The sequence below is a fragment of the Enhydra lutris genome, unplaced genomic scaffold (genome assembly GCF_002288905.1).
Source record: "Enhydra lutris kenyoni isolate GAN:26980312 unplaced genomic scaffold, ASM228890v2 scaffoldscaffold161, whole genome shotgun sequence".
NCBI classification, from domain to species: Eukaryota; Metazoa; Chordata; class Mammalia; order Carnivora; family Mustelidae; genus Enhydra; species Enhydra lutris.
In genome coordinates, this window is record NW_019154245.1 from 139,554 (window position 1) to 159,370 (window position 19,817).

Here is a 19,817-nt window from a genome sequence, read left to right on the forward strand (position 1 = left end):
GTTACATAATATGCCTGGTCAAAAATTCATTAACTGGTATAGGATTTCTATATTTAAGGGATAACATGATATTGAACTGGCCTGATTCTCAAGATAAAGATGAGAAAGTTCTTTTCCTAGGAAGCTTGAAAATTACAGTCATAGCAGAAAAGTACTGAAACTTCAGTATGGAAGCAGGTATTGTTTCCTAGCAGAAGGTTTACCACAGATCATTACTACAAGCACCATTAGTTCAATAACAGGGGTATAACATCAGCCACCATATTTTGGTAGTTCCTACCTTCAGTACCTATTTTATAACAGATCCTGGGCCATATGCTACAGATACAGAGAAGAATATAACACAGTCCTTCGCTGAAGCAACTAATAATGAAGAGCAAAGACCTCACAGTCTTTCTGGGAGTTTCATTGCTAATGAGATATAACATTAAAAATATTAAATGCATGGGATGCCTGAATGGCTCAGTTGGTTAAGGGTCTGCCTTGGGCTCAGGTCATGATCCCAGGGTCCGGGGTTCAAGTCCTGCATTGGGCCCCCTGCTCAGCAGGGAGTCTGCTTCTCCCACTCCCTCTGCAGCTCTTCCTCCTCATTCTCTCTCCTCTCTCTCTCTCTCTCTCTCAAAATCTTTAAAAAATATTAAATGCCCAATAACACTCTTTTTTTTTTGTTTCAATTCTTGGTTTCACTTAAATTATATATCCTAAAATATGAACCTTCCACTTCTTCACAGTCAGTTATATTCTATTTCATGAATAAAGTGAGTTTTGGGAATATGTCCTTCTCTAGTCCATGGGAAGTATTTTCATACTTAGCTGAGTTCTCTCTATCTCTACCACTTCCCTTCTTACCTCTGACTGATGCTTTATAAGGGAATCCTTCTCTTCCAGCAAGCTTGTCAGTTCATGAAGCTTGAATTGGAAGTCACTGCAACTTCCTTCTCTTCTTGAAACATCTTTTTGGTACTGATTTAATTGAGTCTAGTGACAAGCAGAGAGAGTCAATTATCATATGGTTTCACTTATTTGTGGAGCATAACAAATAGCATGGAGGACATGGGGAGTTAGGAGAAGGCAGTTGGGGGAAATTGGAAGGGGAGGTGAACAATGAGAGACTATGGACTCTGAAAAACAATCTGAAGGGTTTGAAGAGGTGGGGGGGTGGGAGGTTGGGGGAACCAGGTGGTAGGTATTAGAGAGGGCACGGACTGCATGGAGCACTGGGTGTGGTACAAAAACAATGAATACTGTTATGCTGAAAATAAATTTAAAAAATGATTTAAAAAAAAGAAAGGAGAATTATTATAAATCTGATTTATGAGATAGGTAATTGAGTTTCAAGAGGTTCAGTGACATAAAGTCATACACCAAGTTAAGAAATGAAGAACAAAGTCCCAATTGTTGTAAACTTTTGTAGAGTTTGATGAATATAAAATATGAATAAAAATGCCAATTAGGCATTTCTCATTTTTTAAAGATACCTTTTACTGTTGGGCTAGGCATTACTTAAGTAACAGTCCTAAGCCACAATAATTAAAATAAAGCTAAGAAAATAGGTACTTTAGATTCCTTCAAATACTAATTAAAGAAAACTCACTAGTAACTAATATTATATTGTGATTTGCATTTCACAAAATATTCCTCCTGCATGATTTATCTCAATTCTCACAGCAGCCCTGTGAAATATTATGAAAATCTTTATTTACAAAACAGGTAAATGAGATTACCAGAGAGAGATTACATTACATACAGTCCCACAACTAGTCAGCAACATAGCTGCAACTCCAACACAGGTATTCTGATTCCAAATCCTGCCCATTTTCCTTTTTACTACATCATGTGTGCATAGATGGCTGTTAAGTTAAAGTGTTATAAGTAATGTTGGGATAAAAAAGAAACAAGAGAAGGAAAACTGCTAGAAAACATAGTGGGCTTTTGATCAGATTATATTTTGTATCATTTTGGTTTTTGGAAAAAATTCTACAGTGGTATTTGGAGAGAAAAACCTACGGTTGGTTTTTCCATTAAATATTTTAGTATATTTAACTATATTTAGGGATCAGTAAATTAAGAGTTAGTCAATTTAATCTAGAATTATAAGATAAGGCAATGTACACTTATTCTCACAAATATCACCCTAATTTTGATTAACCTAAAGTAGAAAACAATTTAGCAATATTCTACACACAGTAATATATATTTAAACAAATGTTTCTATGTCATATTCCTGACTCTACCTTCAGTTGATTTTTCCTTGTAACTTTAAATTTTTAAACCATCATTATCTTATTAGAAAATTTGTGCTGACTTGTGTATTTATGCACTGTAGGATCAACATACCCTTAGCTTGCAGATCTCTCTATCTTTCTCCATTCTTAAGTTTTTTACCATCTCCATGTAATGGTTGCCAATCTCATCCATTTTTGTCTGCAGCATTGGGCCTGTGCAAGTCTCAGAAACCTACATAAGGCAAAATAACTTTCTGTAACTGGATTGTTATGAAGGACATACATATTATATTATAAGACGTATTATTATTAGATGAAAACTACATGATTAAATGAGACATTGAAATAATAAGAGTGATTTGTAGGAATTGCACTATACATCTCAAATGGCAGTGAGATGAGACATAACTGCATATAAGATATCAGAAAGCAGTCCATGTCTTTTCTTTTCTTTTTTTTCTTTTAAAGATTTTATTTATTTATTTGACAGAGAGAGAGAGAGAAAGCACAAGTAAGCAGAGCGGCAGGCAGAGGGAGAGAGAGAAGCAGGCTTTCTGCTGAGCAGGGAGCCTGATGTGGGACTTGATCCCAGGACCCTAGAAACATGACCTGAGCTAAAGGCAGCCACTTAAACAACTGAGCCACCCAGGCGCCCCACCAGGTCTTTTCTTTTCTTATCTTATCTTTTCTTTTCTTTTCTTTTCTTTTCAAGATTTTATTTATTATATTTGACAGATAGAGATCACAAGTAGGCAGAGAGGCAGGTAGAGAGATAGGAAGGGAAGCAGGCTCCCCGCTGAGCAGAGAGCCCCATGCGGGCCTCAATCCCAGGACTCTGGGATCATGACCTGAGCCGAAGGCAGAGGCTTTAACCCACTGAGCCATCCAGGTGCCCCACCATGTGTTTTCTTAAAAGGAATAAGATATATATATATATATATGTATAACTAGGGTAATAACATATATTTAAAACAAAATTTTAATACCTGTATTCTAAGATTTTTATTCTCTTGTTCTAAATTACGCTTACAGTATTCCAGTTCTTTTAGTCTATACTCCATGTCTGATAGTGTATGTCGAAGAGAGAGATTGTTTTCTTCCAATGCTTGGCATTTTGAGGTTGAATCTTGAAGTCCTTGCTATAAAGAAGACACAAGTAGGTAAGACAAAGGGATTCTACTTTTTTGGAGGAGAGTGCTCTCTTAGTTGATTAATTCAATGAAATAAAGCAATATTTTTCCATGCTCAATTTTCTTATATATTTACCCTTAAATGATAAGTTCAATCAACCATGAAAGTGATTCTTGCCCCTAGTCTGATATGCTTGAGTGAGAAGTCATCAAGACTGGGTGAATTTTCAATGTTCCAATTTTGCAATCTGACCCTTGGTACTCTTCAACAATATTTTGCCTTCTAGTAGTCACTGATATGAGTATATACCCGATGACTTATATGGAAACAGAAAAAACTGAGACTGTCATGGAAATGAAGATTAGGAAGGGATCAGCCTTAGAGACTTATTTCAATTTCTTAAAAGTCATCTGTGCTCAGACATCTGGAGAGTATTTCTAGGGTTAATTTGCTTATTCACTGCACAAACATGTCTTAAGACCAACAAAACTTTTTTAATCAACACATTAGTAGATTAAATGAATGAATGAACTTAACTTTTCATTACTTATACAATTCTTGTCACCCAACAGCACAGATAATTGTGGATTAGTATGTACTTTATATCTAAAGTATACGAGGTTATCTGTTTTTGTGAGAGAGTTTTAAGTCAATGGAAATAATCCAAGCCACTCAATTCTTATATGAATAAATTGTTCCAGCTATTGTATTTTAATTCTGTCTGGATTGTGTATCATACTTCAGTGTGTCAGTAATTCTGCATTTGAAAAACTATTAATCTAGTTTATCATCGATGAAGATATCAACTTACCTGCTGCTGGTGATTATTTGCTCTCACTGATGCTAAAAGTTCTTCATACTCTTTTATTTGAGTTTCTTTGAATGCCACATCTTTCTCAAGTCTAACCTTGTCATTTTCCAGTGACTAGAAGCAAAATTAGTTGTTAAGATTCAGAATTACAAAAACTTGTCCACAGTTACATAATACAAAGACTAATTTACATTGGAAGGCTTAAATAAGCACTTCTTTCACTTGCAGTTGCCTGATGAAACAGAATTCTAAAAAGTAAAGCAAAATATAGGATCCAAATTGATGAAACTTTAAAAACCTGCATTCTTAGAAACCTTTTGATGAATTGATTTCATTCTAAGTTCAATGAAACAAAACCTTCAAATATTTTAACATTTTGCCTGAACCTACAGAGACTCCTTGTTAATTCTGGCAGGTGGTGAATTTTGAAATTAGAGTCTAAATGTTTTTATCTGAACCCAGAAATGAAATAACCCACTCCAGTTTTCAGGGAGTTATTTATTATATGGAAGGCATTCCAAATGTATTTAGCTGATGGCATCAAGAACACCAACAAAATGAAAAATTGAAAAGGTTAACTTCTTGGAGGAAGATGTTGTCACGTATTCACAGAAATTCAGAGTGTGCTTTATTATTACAGAAAAAAGGGAAATTCCCATTCAGTGAGTTAGATTATTCTAATTTTGCAGGCTACTACCTGGCTATAGGTATTAAATTACCTTAGTGGTAAACTAAATAAGTATATACCTAACTTTATTTTATTTTGACATTGGAGAGCTCTCCTCTCCTCTTTCAATCTCAATTAATTGTTTCAAGAAAATAAGTATATCTGGGTGAGCATATTATTGCATTGTATTAAATTTTGAAATGTAGACTAAATGAATTCATTTTTATGTTAAGAAGTTAGGAACTAGGAAGGCTTTGGAAAGAAAAATCAAAATAAATGTTACTGTCAAGTCATTTTGAAGATGTCCAAGCTCCTCCCGTAAGTTGCTGAATGTGGACAGCACTAGCCGGAGTGATTTATCAGACATACCCCTCATCTGGAAGAAGAAAAGGATTGATGGTTTGTATTTACTAGCATTTATAAACAGTAGATATAAGTGATAGTAGTCTTATTATTTCATTACCATAAGTAAACTTATTAACAGTTTTTTTTTTGTATAGCAATTTTAGAATAGTGATACAAGGCATTTTGTCAATAACATGCATAAGTAATCTAATCAGTATTTCTGAAGACATCATAACTATGTAATAGAAAAGAGTCTATTATTTTTTCCATGATGAAGTATCATCTTTCTCATAAGACAGAACTCTGTCAGCAAATTCTTAAATTTGCTTTTATTCTTTATTTAAAGATTGGAAAATATGAGGCAGTCAAACTTCAAATAATAAAATGCATATCTTTAAGTGTGCTGCCAAACGTATGGATTTTTCCTGAGATTAGAGGAATACAATACTAATTAAGTTTAACTTTGAAGTATAGAAACATCCCAAATTTTAAAGAGGAGTGAGAAAAGTGCTTTTTTTTACTAGATTAAACTCGCTTATTTAAAAAATGGTTTAAAAAACAGTCAACTTCATTTCTGGAAAGATGGAGTAGAAATAATTTCCCCTATTCCTTCTAAGTATAACTGAAAGCCCTGGGCATTACTATGTATAAAACAAACATGAAAAGACTCAGAAAGGTGGAATGAAGAGGGAAGTCTGGTTAGGAACATTGTGACCCCCAAAATGACACAGAAGTGAATTCCTGGGTTCTCTTTTTGCTTCATGTATCACAGACTAGTGTTGGAGAAGTCAGTAACCCAGAAACACCACTGGATGCAGACAACAAAATTCTTTAGAAAAGCCTGCTCTCTCTAGCCAAAGGACCATGAAAATAGCAGCCTAGCAAGGTAGAAGACTTTTAGATAATAATCACTCTATTCCAACCAAACACCACAGAAAATAACCTTCAAATTTATACTTCCACCCAAACCATCAAAGACCACGAAGGGAACCTGGACTTTCTCCCTCACCAGACTCTGAAAAGGTCCACCAACATCATTTACCAGGTTGTTGTTCAGGTTGGTGTTAGAGAAGGCAGAGTGGAGAGATAGGACTTTCATCCCCACCAGGAAGAAAAAATGAGACCCCAAGCACTGTGGCTCAGTTGATAGTATGAAAGGAACCTAGGCTTTCACCTTATCTAGTAGTAATTATACACTGCTCTGTCTCCCTGCTGGGGTGATATTTGAGTTTTCTCAATTAAGAGTCAAGACTTTCATCACTGTGCAACAGAAATGAGGCCACTCACCTTGCAGTGTCAGTGAAGGCCAACTCAGGAACAGTAAAAAGACACCCCTCTACATCCAAAACAAGATGAAATCAGGGGGTCCTCATAGAGAACCACAATTTCTTTCTTTTTTTTTAAATTTCTTTTCATCGTAACAGTATTCATTGTTTTTGCACCACACCCAGTGCTCCATGCAATCCGTGCCCTCTCTAATACCCACCACCTGGTTCCCCCAACCTCCCACCCCTGCCCCTTCAAAACCCTCAGATTGTTTTTCAGAGTCCATAGTCTCTCATGGTTCACCTCCCCTTCCAATTTCCCTCAACTCCCTTCTCTTCTCTAACTCCCCTTGTCCTCCATGTTATTTGTTATGCTCCACAAATAAGTGAAACCATATGATAATTGACTTTCTCTGCTTGACTTATTTCACTCAGCATAATCTCTTCCAGTCCTGTCCATGTTGCTACAAAAGTTGGGTATTCATCCTTTCTGATGGAGGCATAATACTCCATAGTGTATATGGACTACATCTTCCTTATCCATTCGCCCGTTGAAGGGCATCTTGGTTCTTTCCACAGTTTGGCGACCATGGCCATTGCTGCTATAAACATTGGGGTACAGATGGCCCTTCTTTTCCCTACATCTGTATCTTTGGGATAAATACCCAGTAGTGCAATTGCAGGGTCATAGGGAAGCTCTATTTTTAATTTCTTGAGGAATCTCCACACTGTTCTCCAAAGTGGCTGTACCAACTTGCATTCCCACCAACAGTGGAAGAGGGTTCCCCTTTCTCCACATCCCCTCCAACACAGGTTGTTTCCTGTCTTGCTAATTTTGGCCATTCTAACTGGTGTAAGGTGGTATCTCAATGTGGTTTTAATTTGAATCTCCCTGATGGCTAGTGATGATGAACATTTTTTCATGTGTTTGATAGCCATTTGTATGTCTTCATTGGAGAAGTGTCTGTTCATATCTTCTGCCCATTTTTAAATATGATGGTCTGTTTTGTGTGTGTTGAGTTTGAGTTCTTTATAGATCCTGGATATCAACCTTTTGTCTGTATTGTCATTTGTAAATATCTTCTCCCATTCCGTGGGTTGCCTCTTTGTTTTCTTGACTGTTTCCTTTGCTGTGCAGAAGCTTTTGATCTTGATGAAATCCCAAAAGAGAACCACAATTTTTACCCTTGCCCAGAAGGAACAAGGAGCTCCTTCCCTGACTGGTGTCAACAGAGGCTGAGAGGGGAACCTGGACTTCCACCTCAGCTGGCAGTAACAGGCAGTGCCCCCATGTGCTCTTTTTTTTCAGTATCAAATCCGATCTACTAAAACAGAAGATTTGAATAAGATTCAGAGTCATAGGGGCGCCAGGGTGGCTCAGTGGGTTAAGCCTCTGCCTTTGGCTTAGGTCATGATCCCAGAGTCCTGAGATCGAGTCCTGCATCGGACTCTCTGCTCGGCAGGGAGCCTGCTTCTTCCTCTCTCTCTTTCAGCCTGCCTCTCTGCCTACTTGTGATCTCTGTCTGTCAAATAAATTAGTAAAATCTAAAAAAAAAAAATTCAGAGTCATAACACAATACTCAAAATGTCCAGGTTTCAATTAAAAAAAAAAAATCACTCGTCATTCTAAGAAGCAGGAATATCTTACCTTGATAAGAAAAACAATAGATGACAACATCAAGATAACAGAACTGTTAGAATAGTCTGACAAGGATTTTTTTTTTAAGATTTTATTTATTTATTTGACAGACAGAGATCACAAGGAGGCAGAGAGGCAGGCGGAGAGAGAGGGGGAAGCAGGCTCTCCACTGAGCAGAGAGCCCGATGTGGGGCTCGATCCCAGGACCCCGAGATCATGACCCGAGCCGAAGGCAGAGGCTTAACCCACTGAGCCACCCAGGCGCCCCGTCTGACAAGGATTTTAAAGCAGCCATCATAAACATACTTCAATAAAAATTTAAAAACAGACCTAACAATAGAAAGTCTCAGCAATGAAACAGAAACTCTCAGAGAAGAAATAGATGTAAAGAATAACTAAATAGAAATTCTAGAATTGTAAATCTTAATAACTAAACAAAACAAAACAAAAACAAAAACCTCAATGGATGGACTAAAAAGCAAAATGGAAGGAAGAGAATGAAGAATCAGTAAACTTGAGGACAGAACAATAAGAAAGGAGTTTATCAGAACATCAGAGAGAAAAGAGATTGCAAAATAATTGAATGATCCTCTGAGACCTGTAAGAATATAAGACATACCTAACATACATTTCATAAAAGTCCTAGAAGGAAAGAAGAAAGAGTCTGGAACTGAAGAAGTATTTGAAGAAATAATAGGTGTAAACTTCTCCAAATTAGCAAAAAGTACAAGTACAGATTCAAGAAGTTGATGAAATCCCAAACAGGATAAACCCAAAGAAATCCATGCCCAGACAAATCAGTCAAACTTCTTAAAACTAAAGTTAATTTTTAAATTCCAAAAGCAGCAAGATAAATCTTAACTATTGGTAATAACAATTCAAATGACAGTATATGTTTCATCAGAAATCTTAATGGCCAGAGGGACATAGGACACCATTTTTAGGTGCCGAAAAAAAAGAATTGTCAACTACAAATTCTGTGTCTGATGAAAATACCCTTTATAAATGAAGGGGAAATCACATTACCAGATGAAGAAAACTGAAAAAAAAAAAAGTCACTAACAGACTCATCCTTAAAAAATGGGTGAAGGAAGTTCTATGAAGAGAAAAAGATGACAAAGGAAGGAGTTTGGAGCATCAAGAAGAAATAGAATCATAAGTAATAATATGAGAAAACAGAGTAGGTTTTCCTTCTCTTTCATTTTCTAAATTATATTTGATTGTTTGAAACAAAAAACTAACAGTGGGTCTTAATGCACAAAAAGGAAATATTTAAGAAAATTATGTTATAGATATGGAGACTAAAGAGTGATAAAGGAAGCAAAATTTTCTACAGTTCACTGAAACTTACAAAATGTTGAACACCAATACACTGGGATAAATTATGGGTATATAATGTAATTCTTAGAGCAACCACTAAAAAGGCTATACTAAGAGATACACTCAAAAGTACCAGAGAGAAATAAAAATGGAATACTAAAAACATTTTTGACTAATACACAGGAAAGCAAGAACAACAAAAAAAACATTAAAAAAAAAAACAAAACAGAACAAACAGAATAAAAAAAATAAAAATAGCAGAGCTAGCCCCGATGTATCAATAATTACAACTTGGTCTAAATACACCAATTAAAAACAGAGATTTACAGGGTGAGAAAAAAATTTGATCCAACTACAAGTGTTCTATCTAACTTCAAATATAGTGAAAGTTTAAAAATATATGATGAAAGTAAATTTGGGGAAAAAAGATACCAGGCAAACATTAATAAAAGAAAGTAAAAGTGCTATATTGATATTAGATAAAAATGACTTTAGAGCAAAGAAAATTACCAAAAACAAAAAGGGACCATTACATAATGATAAAAGGGTCAATCCACCAAGAGAACATGGCACTCTAAACATTTATACACCAAACAATAGAACTGCAAAATGTATAGAACTGCAAAAACTGATAGAACTGAAAGGAAAAAAAGACAAGTTCACAGTTATAACTAAAGATTGGTATATGCCTCTTTCAGCAGCTGATTAAGAACTCTTTGGCAGAAAATGAGCAAGAATATAAAAGAACTCAGCAACCCCATTGATGAAAGTGTCTAATCCTTTCATGTGCTCATGGAACATACTCCAAGATAGACCATGTCCTTGACCATAAAACAAAACTTAACTATTACAAAAAAATTGATCTCTTATAAAGTATGTTCTCACCATAGTGGAATTAAACTAGAAATCAGCACTAGAAAGACAACAGGAAAATATTTAAGCACTCTGAAACTAAATAATATACTTCTAAATGATCCACAGGTCAAAGCAGAAGTCTAAAGGAAGTTAAATAGTACATAGAACTGAAAGAAAATGAAAGCCATATCATAATTTGTGGGACACAGCTATATCCATGCCAAGAGGATATTTATAGCACTAAATGTTTACATTAGAAAACAGAAAATGTCTTGAATCAATAATCTAACCTTCTATATCAAGAAACCAAAGAAAACAACATATCAAAAACAACACAGGAAGGAAATAATACAGACAAGAGCAAAAATCAGTGGAAGTGTAAACAGGAAAATAATAGAGAAAATCAATAAAACTGAAGTCTCTTTCTTTGAAAAAAAAAGTTAAAATTGAAAACCTCCAGCAAACCTGACAAAGAAAAAGGAAGACACAAGTGACTAGTATCAAGAATTAAATAGGGGATAGTAATACAAACCCTGCAGACATCAAAAAGATAATAAGGGAATACTATGAACAACTATACACTATAAATTTGACAATATAGATGAAATAGACTACTTTCCTGAAAAATACAAGTTACCACAACTCATCCAAAATGAAACAGATCATTTGAATAAACCTATAACTATTAAGGAGTTGAATTTGGAATTTTTTTTAAACTCCCCCCAAAATCTCCAGGCCCAGATATTTTTACTAAAGGATTTTACCAAATGTTTAAAGAAGAATTAATACCAAGTCTATATACATTCTCTTCTAGAAAATATAAAAGAAGAAACACTTCCCAATTCATTTTATGAAGTTAGTATTCTGATACCAAAACCAAAGAGAATACAAGAAAAATATAGACCAATGTTTCTCATGAACTTAGATGTAAAAATCCTCTGAAGGAGTTTTTCAAAGAAATAGGCCTTTCAATTTTCTATTGAAAATTCCCACCACCAGAGATAATATCAAGGATGTCTCCAAGATTCAGATTCTGTGAAGCATATGTGTTTCCTACACCACTGTCTTTTTATAATATATTCTGCGTTCTGCTAAAAATATTTTATTTAAATTTCACAAAAATGACATCAGGTCCAATATTGGACCTTTGTTGGATGACCAACAAAGGTTTAAGACCAATAATTTAGAAATTGGCCTCACTTAAACAGAGCTAGGTTGTCTTTACAATCCTTTCTTACAAAAAGATGTACTCTTTAGCCATATTCCCTTAACATCTATCTTCTTCTGTTTCTTCCTTCATTGTAAGGGAATTTACCGCTCCAGTAATCTCTATCATTCTGCAAATCAGAAAAAGCAAGGCATTGGCCTCTCCCATCTCTTACCACAAGGGGTGGCAGTGTGGGGGTAGAATGGAAAATGGAGAAGATGAGGGCAAAACTATAAATTAGAGTCAAGTTGTGCTATAGCAGTGAAGAGAGAATAAGGCCATTCCACAGCAGGGAACAGTATTTCTGGAATGCTTACCTGAATGTTTTTCAATATAAGTGAAAGTCTGAACAAACCATAATGCAACACTTTTTTAATCAAAGTATAATCAACTTTTGTGAAACAGTATTTTTATTGAGAACTTTCTTTTCTTATTTAAGGGAAGCATCCTTGGCTAGTGGTTTGTCATTGTTGATCTCACACTCACTCTTGACCCCACCTTACCTGCAAAATATAACGAATTTGTTGTTTTGTAAACTCTGACAATCCTTTAGGAATCAAGGATTCAATGTCTTCTGACTGTAAGAAAAGAGAAGGTTATACATTTAACAGATACACATTAGTATCATTATCTTAGGGTGAGTAGTTTATAGACTTCTGTGCAGCAGAGCATATTTTTAGGAACATCAAAAGATTATTTCACTTTCTGGGCAATAGTTGCTACCAACTTCATTTTTAGTCTTATTAGTCCTTACTTTTAAAAACTGATTATACTATATACACTATGGAAACAACCTTGATTTCCAGGCATTTTAGGGAAAAGTTTTGTGCAACCAACCAGATGTTACATTTCTACATTTTTAAAAAAGCAATTTAAAAAACAATAGGATGGTTTTCAAATCCCATTAAACACTTTATTTCAGTGTATCTTTCAACAACTGGAAGGTTTTTTGGGTGGTAAATATGATAATTTAAAGGCTGTTGTTTTAAAATAATGTAAATTTGAAGAAATAAAATTGAGGGCTTATTGATAACTTACACTGGGCTATGATAACTTCTGAAAAATTAAGATGTTGCTACAACATTGAGAAGATTAAGTAATTTGGGGGCGTTGAAGAAACACAAATGTATTATCTCATAATTCTAGAGATTAGAAGTCAGTGAGCTAAAATTAACATGTCAGCAGGACAGCATTCTTTTGGTGGGCTCTAGGGGAGAATCTGTTTCATTGCATTTTTGTTTCTACAGGCTACCTAAATTTCTTGGCTGGGTGGCCTTATCACTCCAACCTCAGCTTCTCTTGTCATATCTAACTCTGACCCACTGCCTCCCTCTTTTAAAGATTAGTAATTACATTGGAGCCAACCACATAATCCAGGATAATCTCCTTACTTTAAGATCCTTAAATTAGTCACATTTGCAAAGTCTCTTTGCCATGTTAAGGTAACATATTCAAAGGTTTCAAGGATTAGGATGTGGACATCTTTTGGGGGGGCATTATACTTATCTTCCAATAAGATGTTATTGTCCTCATTCTGAAGCTCATATTTATACCGTTCCCTTTGTGAGGTATAGATCCAAGAGAGGGAGATTCTAGTAAAGGCAGTATCTCCCCCTCCACTTCCTCCTTGGATGACTGACCGAGAATCCACATCCTCAGGCCATATCTTGCCCTCTTCCACAGCAGGGTGACCTTTCTCTACGGCTATTGCAAGACAAGTTCATTATAATATCATCCAGTACCTCTGACTTCAGTATCTCTCCTCCAAACCATAGAAGGATGATGTCCTTACAAAAACACAGATTGTTGGCCACCTGGGTGGCTCAGTTAAGTGTCTGACACTTGATTTGGGCACAAGCCATGATTTCAGGGTCCTGGAATCAAGCCCCACCCTGGTCTCAGTGCTGAGTGCAGAGCCTGCTTAAGATTCTCTTTTTCCCTCTCCTTCTGCCCCTACCCCCACTCACACACATGCTCTCTCAAATAAATTAATTAATTAACACACACAGAGAGCCACATACTAAAGCTAAGATATCACAGTCAGACACTTATCTCCACAAATCCCATGCCTAGCCCACCAAACATCATTGTCTCTCTTTTTTTCATTTGAGTGCAATTAACATGCTTTTATGTTAGTTTCAGGTGTACAATATTCAACAGCTGTACACATTTCTCAGTGTTTATCAAATTAAGTGTACTCTTAAGCTCCTTTATCTATTTTATCTGTCACCCCACCAACCTGCCCTTTGGTTACAAGTTTCAACTACTTTTAAGTGAGAAGCTAAATTGAAGTAGTGTTTCTTAATGGCAATCTAGGGCTTTCTGAATTATTGTAATGAATACAGTCTATAACTACATTGGAAATAAAGGGAAAAAATAACACAAAGGAGGCCACTGTGCTTTTTTATTACATTGAAATCAGTTTTCTTTATTTGATTACTTATTCCATTAAAAGTAATTATTAACAAAAAGGACATATATAATAGAATTAATACTTGAAAAAATGTACTTTAAGTTGTTCTCTATTTGGCATGGGTCATATAAAGTTTCAAAATATACTAAAACTAAATTTGCTATTGATTTAGTTAATGTAGATTTAAATTTCCTAAATCAGAGAGTATTTGGTCAATGAAATTTTAAATGTTTTGATAAGCAAAGACAAATTAAATCATAAATAACAGCTGATAAAACATTTTGCATGAATAATTATTACTTTTATTATTAACATTTTAAAGATTTTGTCTATTTATTTATTTTAAAGAGAGAGAAAGACAGTGGTGGGGAGGGGAAGAGGGAGAGGGAGAACCTTAAGCAGACGCCACACTGAGCACAGAGTCCAATGTGGCTATTGATTCCATATCCTTAAGATCATGACCTGGGCTGAAACCATGAGTTCAAAGCTCAACCAACACAACCAACAGCCACCCAGGCAACCCAATGATTATTACCTTTTTTTTTTTAAAGATTTTATTTATTTGACAGAGATAGATCACAAGTAGGCAGAGAGGCAGGCAGAGAGAGAGAGAGAGGGAGGCAGGCTCCCTGCTGAGCAGAGAGCCCGATGCGGGACTCGATCCCAGGACCCCGAGATCATGACCCGAGCCGAAGGCAGCGGCTTAACCCACTGAGCCACCCAGGTGCCCTGATTATTACTTTTTATAGCCATTACAAATATATAAATAGTTATATCATTTTAAAGATAAAATAATCATCATGTTTTTCACTAATCCATGTTTCCAGTCTAATAAAGGTACCAAACTAAAAAATATCATCAGTGAAAATATCATAATCTGCTTTGTTATCAACTATATTTGATTTTCAACTATTTTTGCACTTACTTCATCTGTAGACTCAAAGTCCTCTTTGCTGTAAGAGTGAAAAAAAAGATAAACAATCTTAAGAAAGTGTGTGTGATGATCATATATAAATGCTAATGTTCAAATTATTTTATCTTACTTTTTAATATATCATAATAGCAACATTTCAATTTATAATTCAAATAATAACTTTTAATTAAAATAAATTAGAACTAAAGATAATTTTCCTGGAACTAGCTAATCTATTAAAAATAAACAATATCAAAACAACAAACCAAAAGAATATAGAGAATCAGTTACTTCCATCCATTAGCACTTATCCATTTGTGGATAGATGTACAAGTCCTTGACACTGGCAATAATGCTACCTGAGTGAATGAATAACAGTAATAGTTGTTCTCTATTTCCACCTCCCGTTTCTCCTATATTGCTCACTTTCAGGGCCGAATCCAGCTTCTCTCCATAGAGCCTCCAAGTTATTCATACCCTTTTCATCAAAATCAAAACTTGCAAGACAAGGCTAATTCATTCAGTCTACACTACAGTATATATATGGCAGTGAAGAAACTTAAAAGGTATCTGAATAGGGACAGAGCCTTAGGCAACATGACTAAAATTCTAGTGGGATAATAGAACTTCCAGGATCAAAATGAATGTTTGGGCACCAGGGTTGGAAGATCTTTTGTGAAGTCATGTTAAGTAGCCAAATGTTGCAAAAGAATTGTTAGTGATTATGCCAGTCTGGCACTTGCTCTTTTAGGGAATAATGAAAGTGGAAAAGCATACAGTTCTAGTGTCAGGGGCAAGAGACAGGCCTTTATTTCTGCCTACTTGCTCCATCTGTGCTTAATTGAAGTCCTGGGCACAAAATATATGGTCAACACCTCAAACAAGAACAGTACACGTGTTCTGACAGCAAGGCAGAATATTTTAAAGATGGTCTTATAAAGTCAGAGGTATAGAAGTGCCATATGTTCAGTATAAGAGATAAGTATCTTAGAGATATATTAGGACATTATCTCCTACCTTTACTTTCTAAGTAAGTGTTTATGAGTAATATATTGCTTACAGAGATAAGAGGGTCATTGACTGTACAGAACATCTTGCATATGTTTAAAAAAAAAGACTAATGTTGAGGAAGATAATGGCAGATTCAATTTCCAGAAGCATGACTACATATTTGCTGTTGTTTGGCAACAACAAATATGTAGCATTCCTGTGTTGCCCAAAATAGAAATTGTGGGGAAGTCCTAGAAATATAAATAAATAAAGTATCATATACTTTTTGAATGCTTTACTAAAGTAATGGCATGCATATACTGGGAGTTACAACAAGTTAAAAATATGAATCAATGCAGTTTCAGTCATCTTCCATTACTACTAACTGGAATTATCACAGTATTAATGGAACTTTATGTTAAAAACTCCACTTCCCAAGCCAAGCTAGTACACATGTCCCTAGTCATTTCTTTCTACAAATAAGAAACCTGGTGGTAGGTATTAAGGAGAACATGTATTGCATGGAGCACTGGGTGTTATATGTAAACAATGAATCTTGGAACACTACATCAAAAATTAATGATATACTACATGGTGACTAACATAAAACAATAAAAATTTAAAAAATAAAATAAATATTTTTATTAAAGTAAAGTAAAACAAAACAAAACAAAGAAATAAAGCAATGAAAAATCAACAGTACTTAATACTGCAATGTTTTAAGGTAACCAGAATGGTTTTGTGAGACAACCTTCCTTAATTCTGACCCTGTACCCACTCATTGCTAAATCATAACATGGAAAAAGAAGAAAAATGGGGGAAAAGAAGAGGAAAAGAGAGAGAGTGAAAACAAAGACAGCAGAGCAAGGAAGTGGAGAGGCCAATGTGGATTACATCTCCATTCTCACCAGGGGGTGTTGACTAGAATTACATTGAGTAGGGGAAATAAAAACAACAACAGTGGCAGGAGAGGAGGAGAACATGGCAGCAGAGTAGGAGGACCCATGAACAAAACTAGATTACTATCACATCATCTTAAACATCCTAGAAATCAACTTGAGGACTGACAGAACAGATTTCACAACTAAAGGGAGACAAGAGGTCACATCGAAAAGGTAGAAAGTGTGGAGATGTGGTTTAAGGGAGAAACAGATTCTGAGTGATGTGGAGGGGTGAGCCATGGTCACAGAGAGGGGTGTGAGAGAGAGAGAAAAAAAAGAGAGAGAGATAGAGGGGAGCACACAGGGAAACCCACATGGAGAATATTTTCCCAAAGCCGTTGGCCTGAAAAATGAGAAGGGCTGAATTTAGTCAGACCTTACAACCAGCAGGGCTTAAAGCCTGGTTTTAAAGGACAGCAGGTTTGGCTGATCTAGAGCCCTGAGATTACTGCTCTGCTCCTGGAGAGAAGAGAGACAGACAGCCTACAGAGCAGATGGTATGGCAACAAAGATCTAAAGTATGCCTGGGGCACACAGTAGGGACATTATACACTCCTCTCAGAGCAAGTCTCTGAGAGGCAGCTTTCACATAGAGGCCTCTCTGTGAAGAAAGGAGCAGGCTGACACCATTTCTTACCTCCACCCCAGCATAGACAGAGAACCACATATATAGAGGGAGAGTAAGCCTCTCAGCAAGAACACTGGTTGCCTAACTTGCTTATACCAAACCTATCTGCCTGCGTTTTGGTGGAACTGCCCTTCTAAGTCAAGCATACCTCAATACCAGCATTGTGGGCCCCACCTCCAGAAGACCAGCCTAAACCCCTGCTCACACCACATCTCTTAACAAGAGATAAGCAGGGCCTTAGTCCTGCTTTGAGTTGGTTCAGGTCTCATTTTATAAGCAGACCAGATAACACTGAGTAAAAACTCACCACATTCAGGCCAGGTACTAAACACTGCCCAGAGCAGTCAACGAGAGCTTATGCATATGACTGGCCTGAAGGATACCATAGCCAAAATATCACAGCAGAGTGCACACAGCATATACCAGAGACACTCCCTGAAGTGCTACTTCCTGGGCACAAGAAAACCTCTTCTTCATAAGGCCAATAATTTCAGGAACAGGAGACATAACTGGCTTTTCTAACACAAAGAAGGCAGACAGTTAGATGAAATGCCAAGACAGAGATACTTATCCCAAATGAAAGAACAAGATAAGGCCACAGCCATAGATCTAAGTGAAACAGATATAAGTAACATGCCTGATAGAGACTTTAAAGAAACAATCATAAGAATACTCACTGGGCTTCAGAAAAGAATGCAGGACATCAGTGAGACCCTTACTACAGAGATAAAAGAGTTAAAGAAGACTCAGTCAGAGATGGATAATGGAATAAATGAATTGGAAACAAGCCTGATGCAATTAACAGCAGGATGGAAGAAGCAGAGGAATGAATGTGTGACCCAGATGACAAAATAATAGAAAATAATGAAGATGAACAGAAGAGAAAAAGAAGAATTAGTGGAATATGAAAATAGACTTAGGGAATTCAATGACTCCATCAAATGAAATAACATTCATATTATAGGAGTTACAGACGAAAAAGAGAGAGAAAAGGGGCAGAAAATTTATTTGAAGAAATAATAGCTGAAAATTTCCTTAATCTGCAGAAAGAAACAGACATCCAGATTCAGGAGGCACAGAGAATTCCTATCAAATCATCAAAAGCAGGCCAACACCAAAACATAGTGTAGTTAAATTTGCAAAATACAGTGAAAAAGAAAAAAATCTTAAAAGCAGCAAGACAGAAGTCCTTAATATAGAAGGGAAGACACATAAGTCTAGCTGCAGATTTCTCAACAGAAACTTGGCAAGCCAATAGAGAGTGGCATGGTATATTCAAAGTGCTGAATGGGGAAAATCTGTAGTCAAGAATACTCTATCCAGCAATGCTAACATGCAGAATAGGAGAGATACATTCCCAGACAAACAAAAACTAAAGGAGGTCATGACCACTAAACCAGCTCTGCAAGAAGTATTCAAAGGGGCTCTGAGTACAAAGGGGAGACCAACAGTGACAAAGACAAGAAAGGATCAGAGAAAATCTCCAGAAACAATGACAAAAAAGTAATAAATGCATATAAACCAATAATTATTCTGAATGTAAATGGACTAAATGCTCCAATCAAAAGACTTAGGGTGTCAGAATGGATTAAAAAACAAGAGCCATCTTTATGCTGCCTATAAAGACGCATTTTAGATCTAAAGATACCTCCAGATTGAAAGCAAAGGGATGGAGAAACATTTATCATGCAAATGAGTGTCTAAAAAAAGCCCAAGGAACGATACTTATATCACTCAAACTCGACTTTATTTTTTAAAAGATTTTATTTATTTAGTTGACAGAGAGAGAGAGAAAGAGATCACAAGTAGGCAGAGAGACAGGCAGAGAAAGAGGGGGAAGCAGGCTCCCTGCTGAGCAGAGAGCCCTTTGCAAGGCTCAATTCCAGGACCCTGAGATAATGACCTGAGCCCAAGGCACAGGCTTAACCCACTGAGCCACCCAGGTGCCCCTCAAGCTAGACTTTAAAACAAGGACTGTAGCAAGAGACAAAGAAGGGCTATATAATTCTAAAGAGGGAAAATCCAACAAGAAGATACAACAATTGTAAATATTTATGCACTGAACATGGGAGCACCCAAATACATAAAACAGATAATAACAAACATAAAGGAGCTAATGGATAATAATAAAATAATAGTAGGGGACTTTAACACCTCACTTACATCAATGGACAAATAATTTAAACAAAAAATAAGGAAACAATGGCTTTGAATGACACACTGGACTAGATGGACTTAACAGGTATACTCAGAACATTTCATACTAAAACAGGAGAATACAGTCTTTTCAAGTACACATAGGACATTCTCCAGAATAGATCACATATTAGGTCACAAAACTTGTCTCAACAAATAGATAAATTTGAAATCATACCATGCACCTTTTCTGACCACAACACTATGAAAAATATATCAACCACAAGAAAAAATTTGGAAAGACCACAAATACATGGGGTTTAAGCAACAT

General features: G+C 35.9%; 1 protein-coding gene across 1 annotated transcript in view; it reads right to left on the reverse strand.

Moving 5' to 3' along the window:
• The window catches only part of LOC111140089 (POF1B, actin binding protein), a 95,130-nt gene that overhangs the window by 12,309 nt on the left and 63,004 nt on the right, over nt 1–19,817 (reverse strand). Inside the window, exons 8-14 of the mRNA XM_022492477.1 lie at nt 14,804–14,831; nt 11,969–12,043; nt 5,118–5,210; nt 4,168–4,281; nt 3,212–3,364; nt 2,338–2,457; nt 850–978 (exon numbers count right to left, since the gene is read on the reverse strand). Of these exons, the coding sequence (XP_022348185.1) occupies nt 850–978; nt 2,338–2,457; nt 3,212–3,364; nt 4,168–4,281; nt 5,118–5,210; nt 11,969–12,043; nt 14,804–14,831 (712 nt within the window). The remainder of the gene's footprint in view (nt 1–849; nt 979–2,337; nt 2,458–3,211; nt 3,365–4,167; nt 4,282–5,117; nt 5,211–11,968; nt 12,044–14,803; nt 14,832–19,817) is intronic.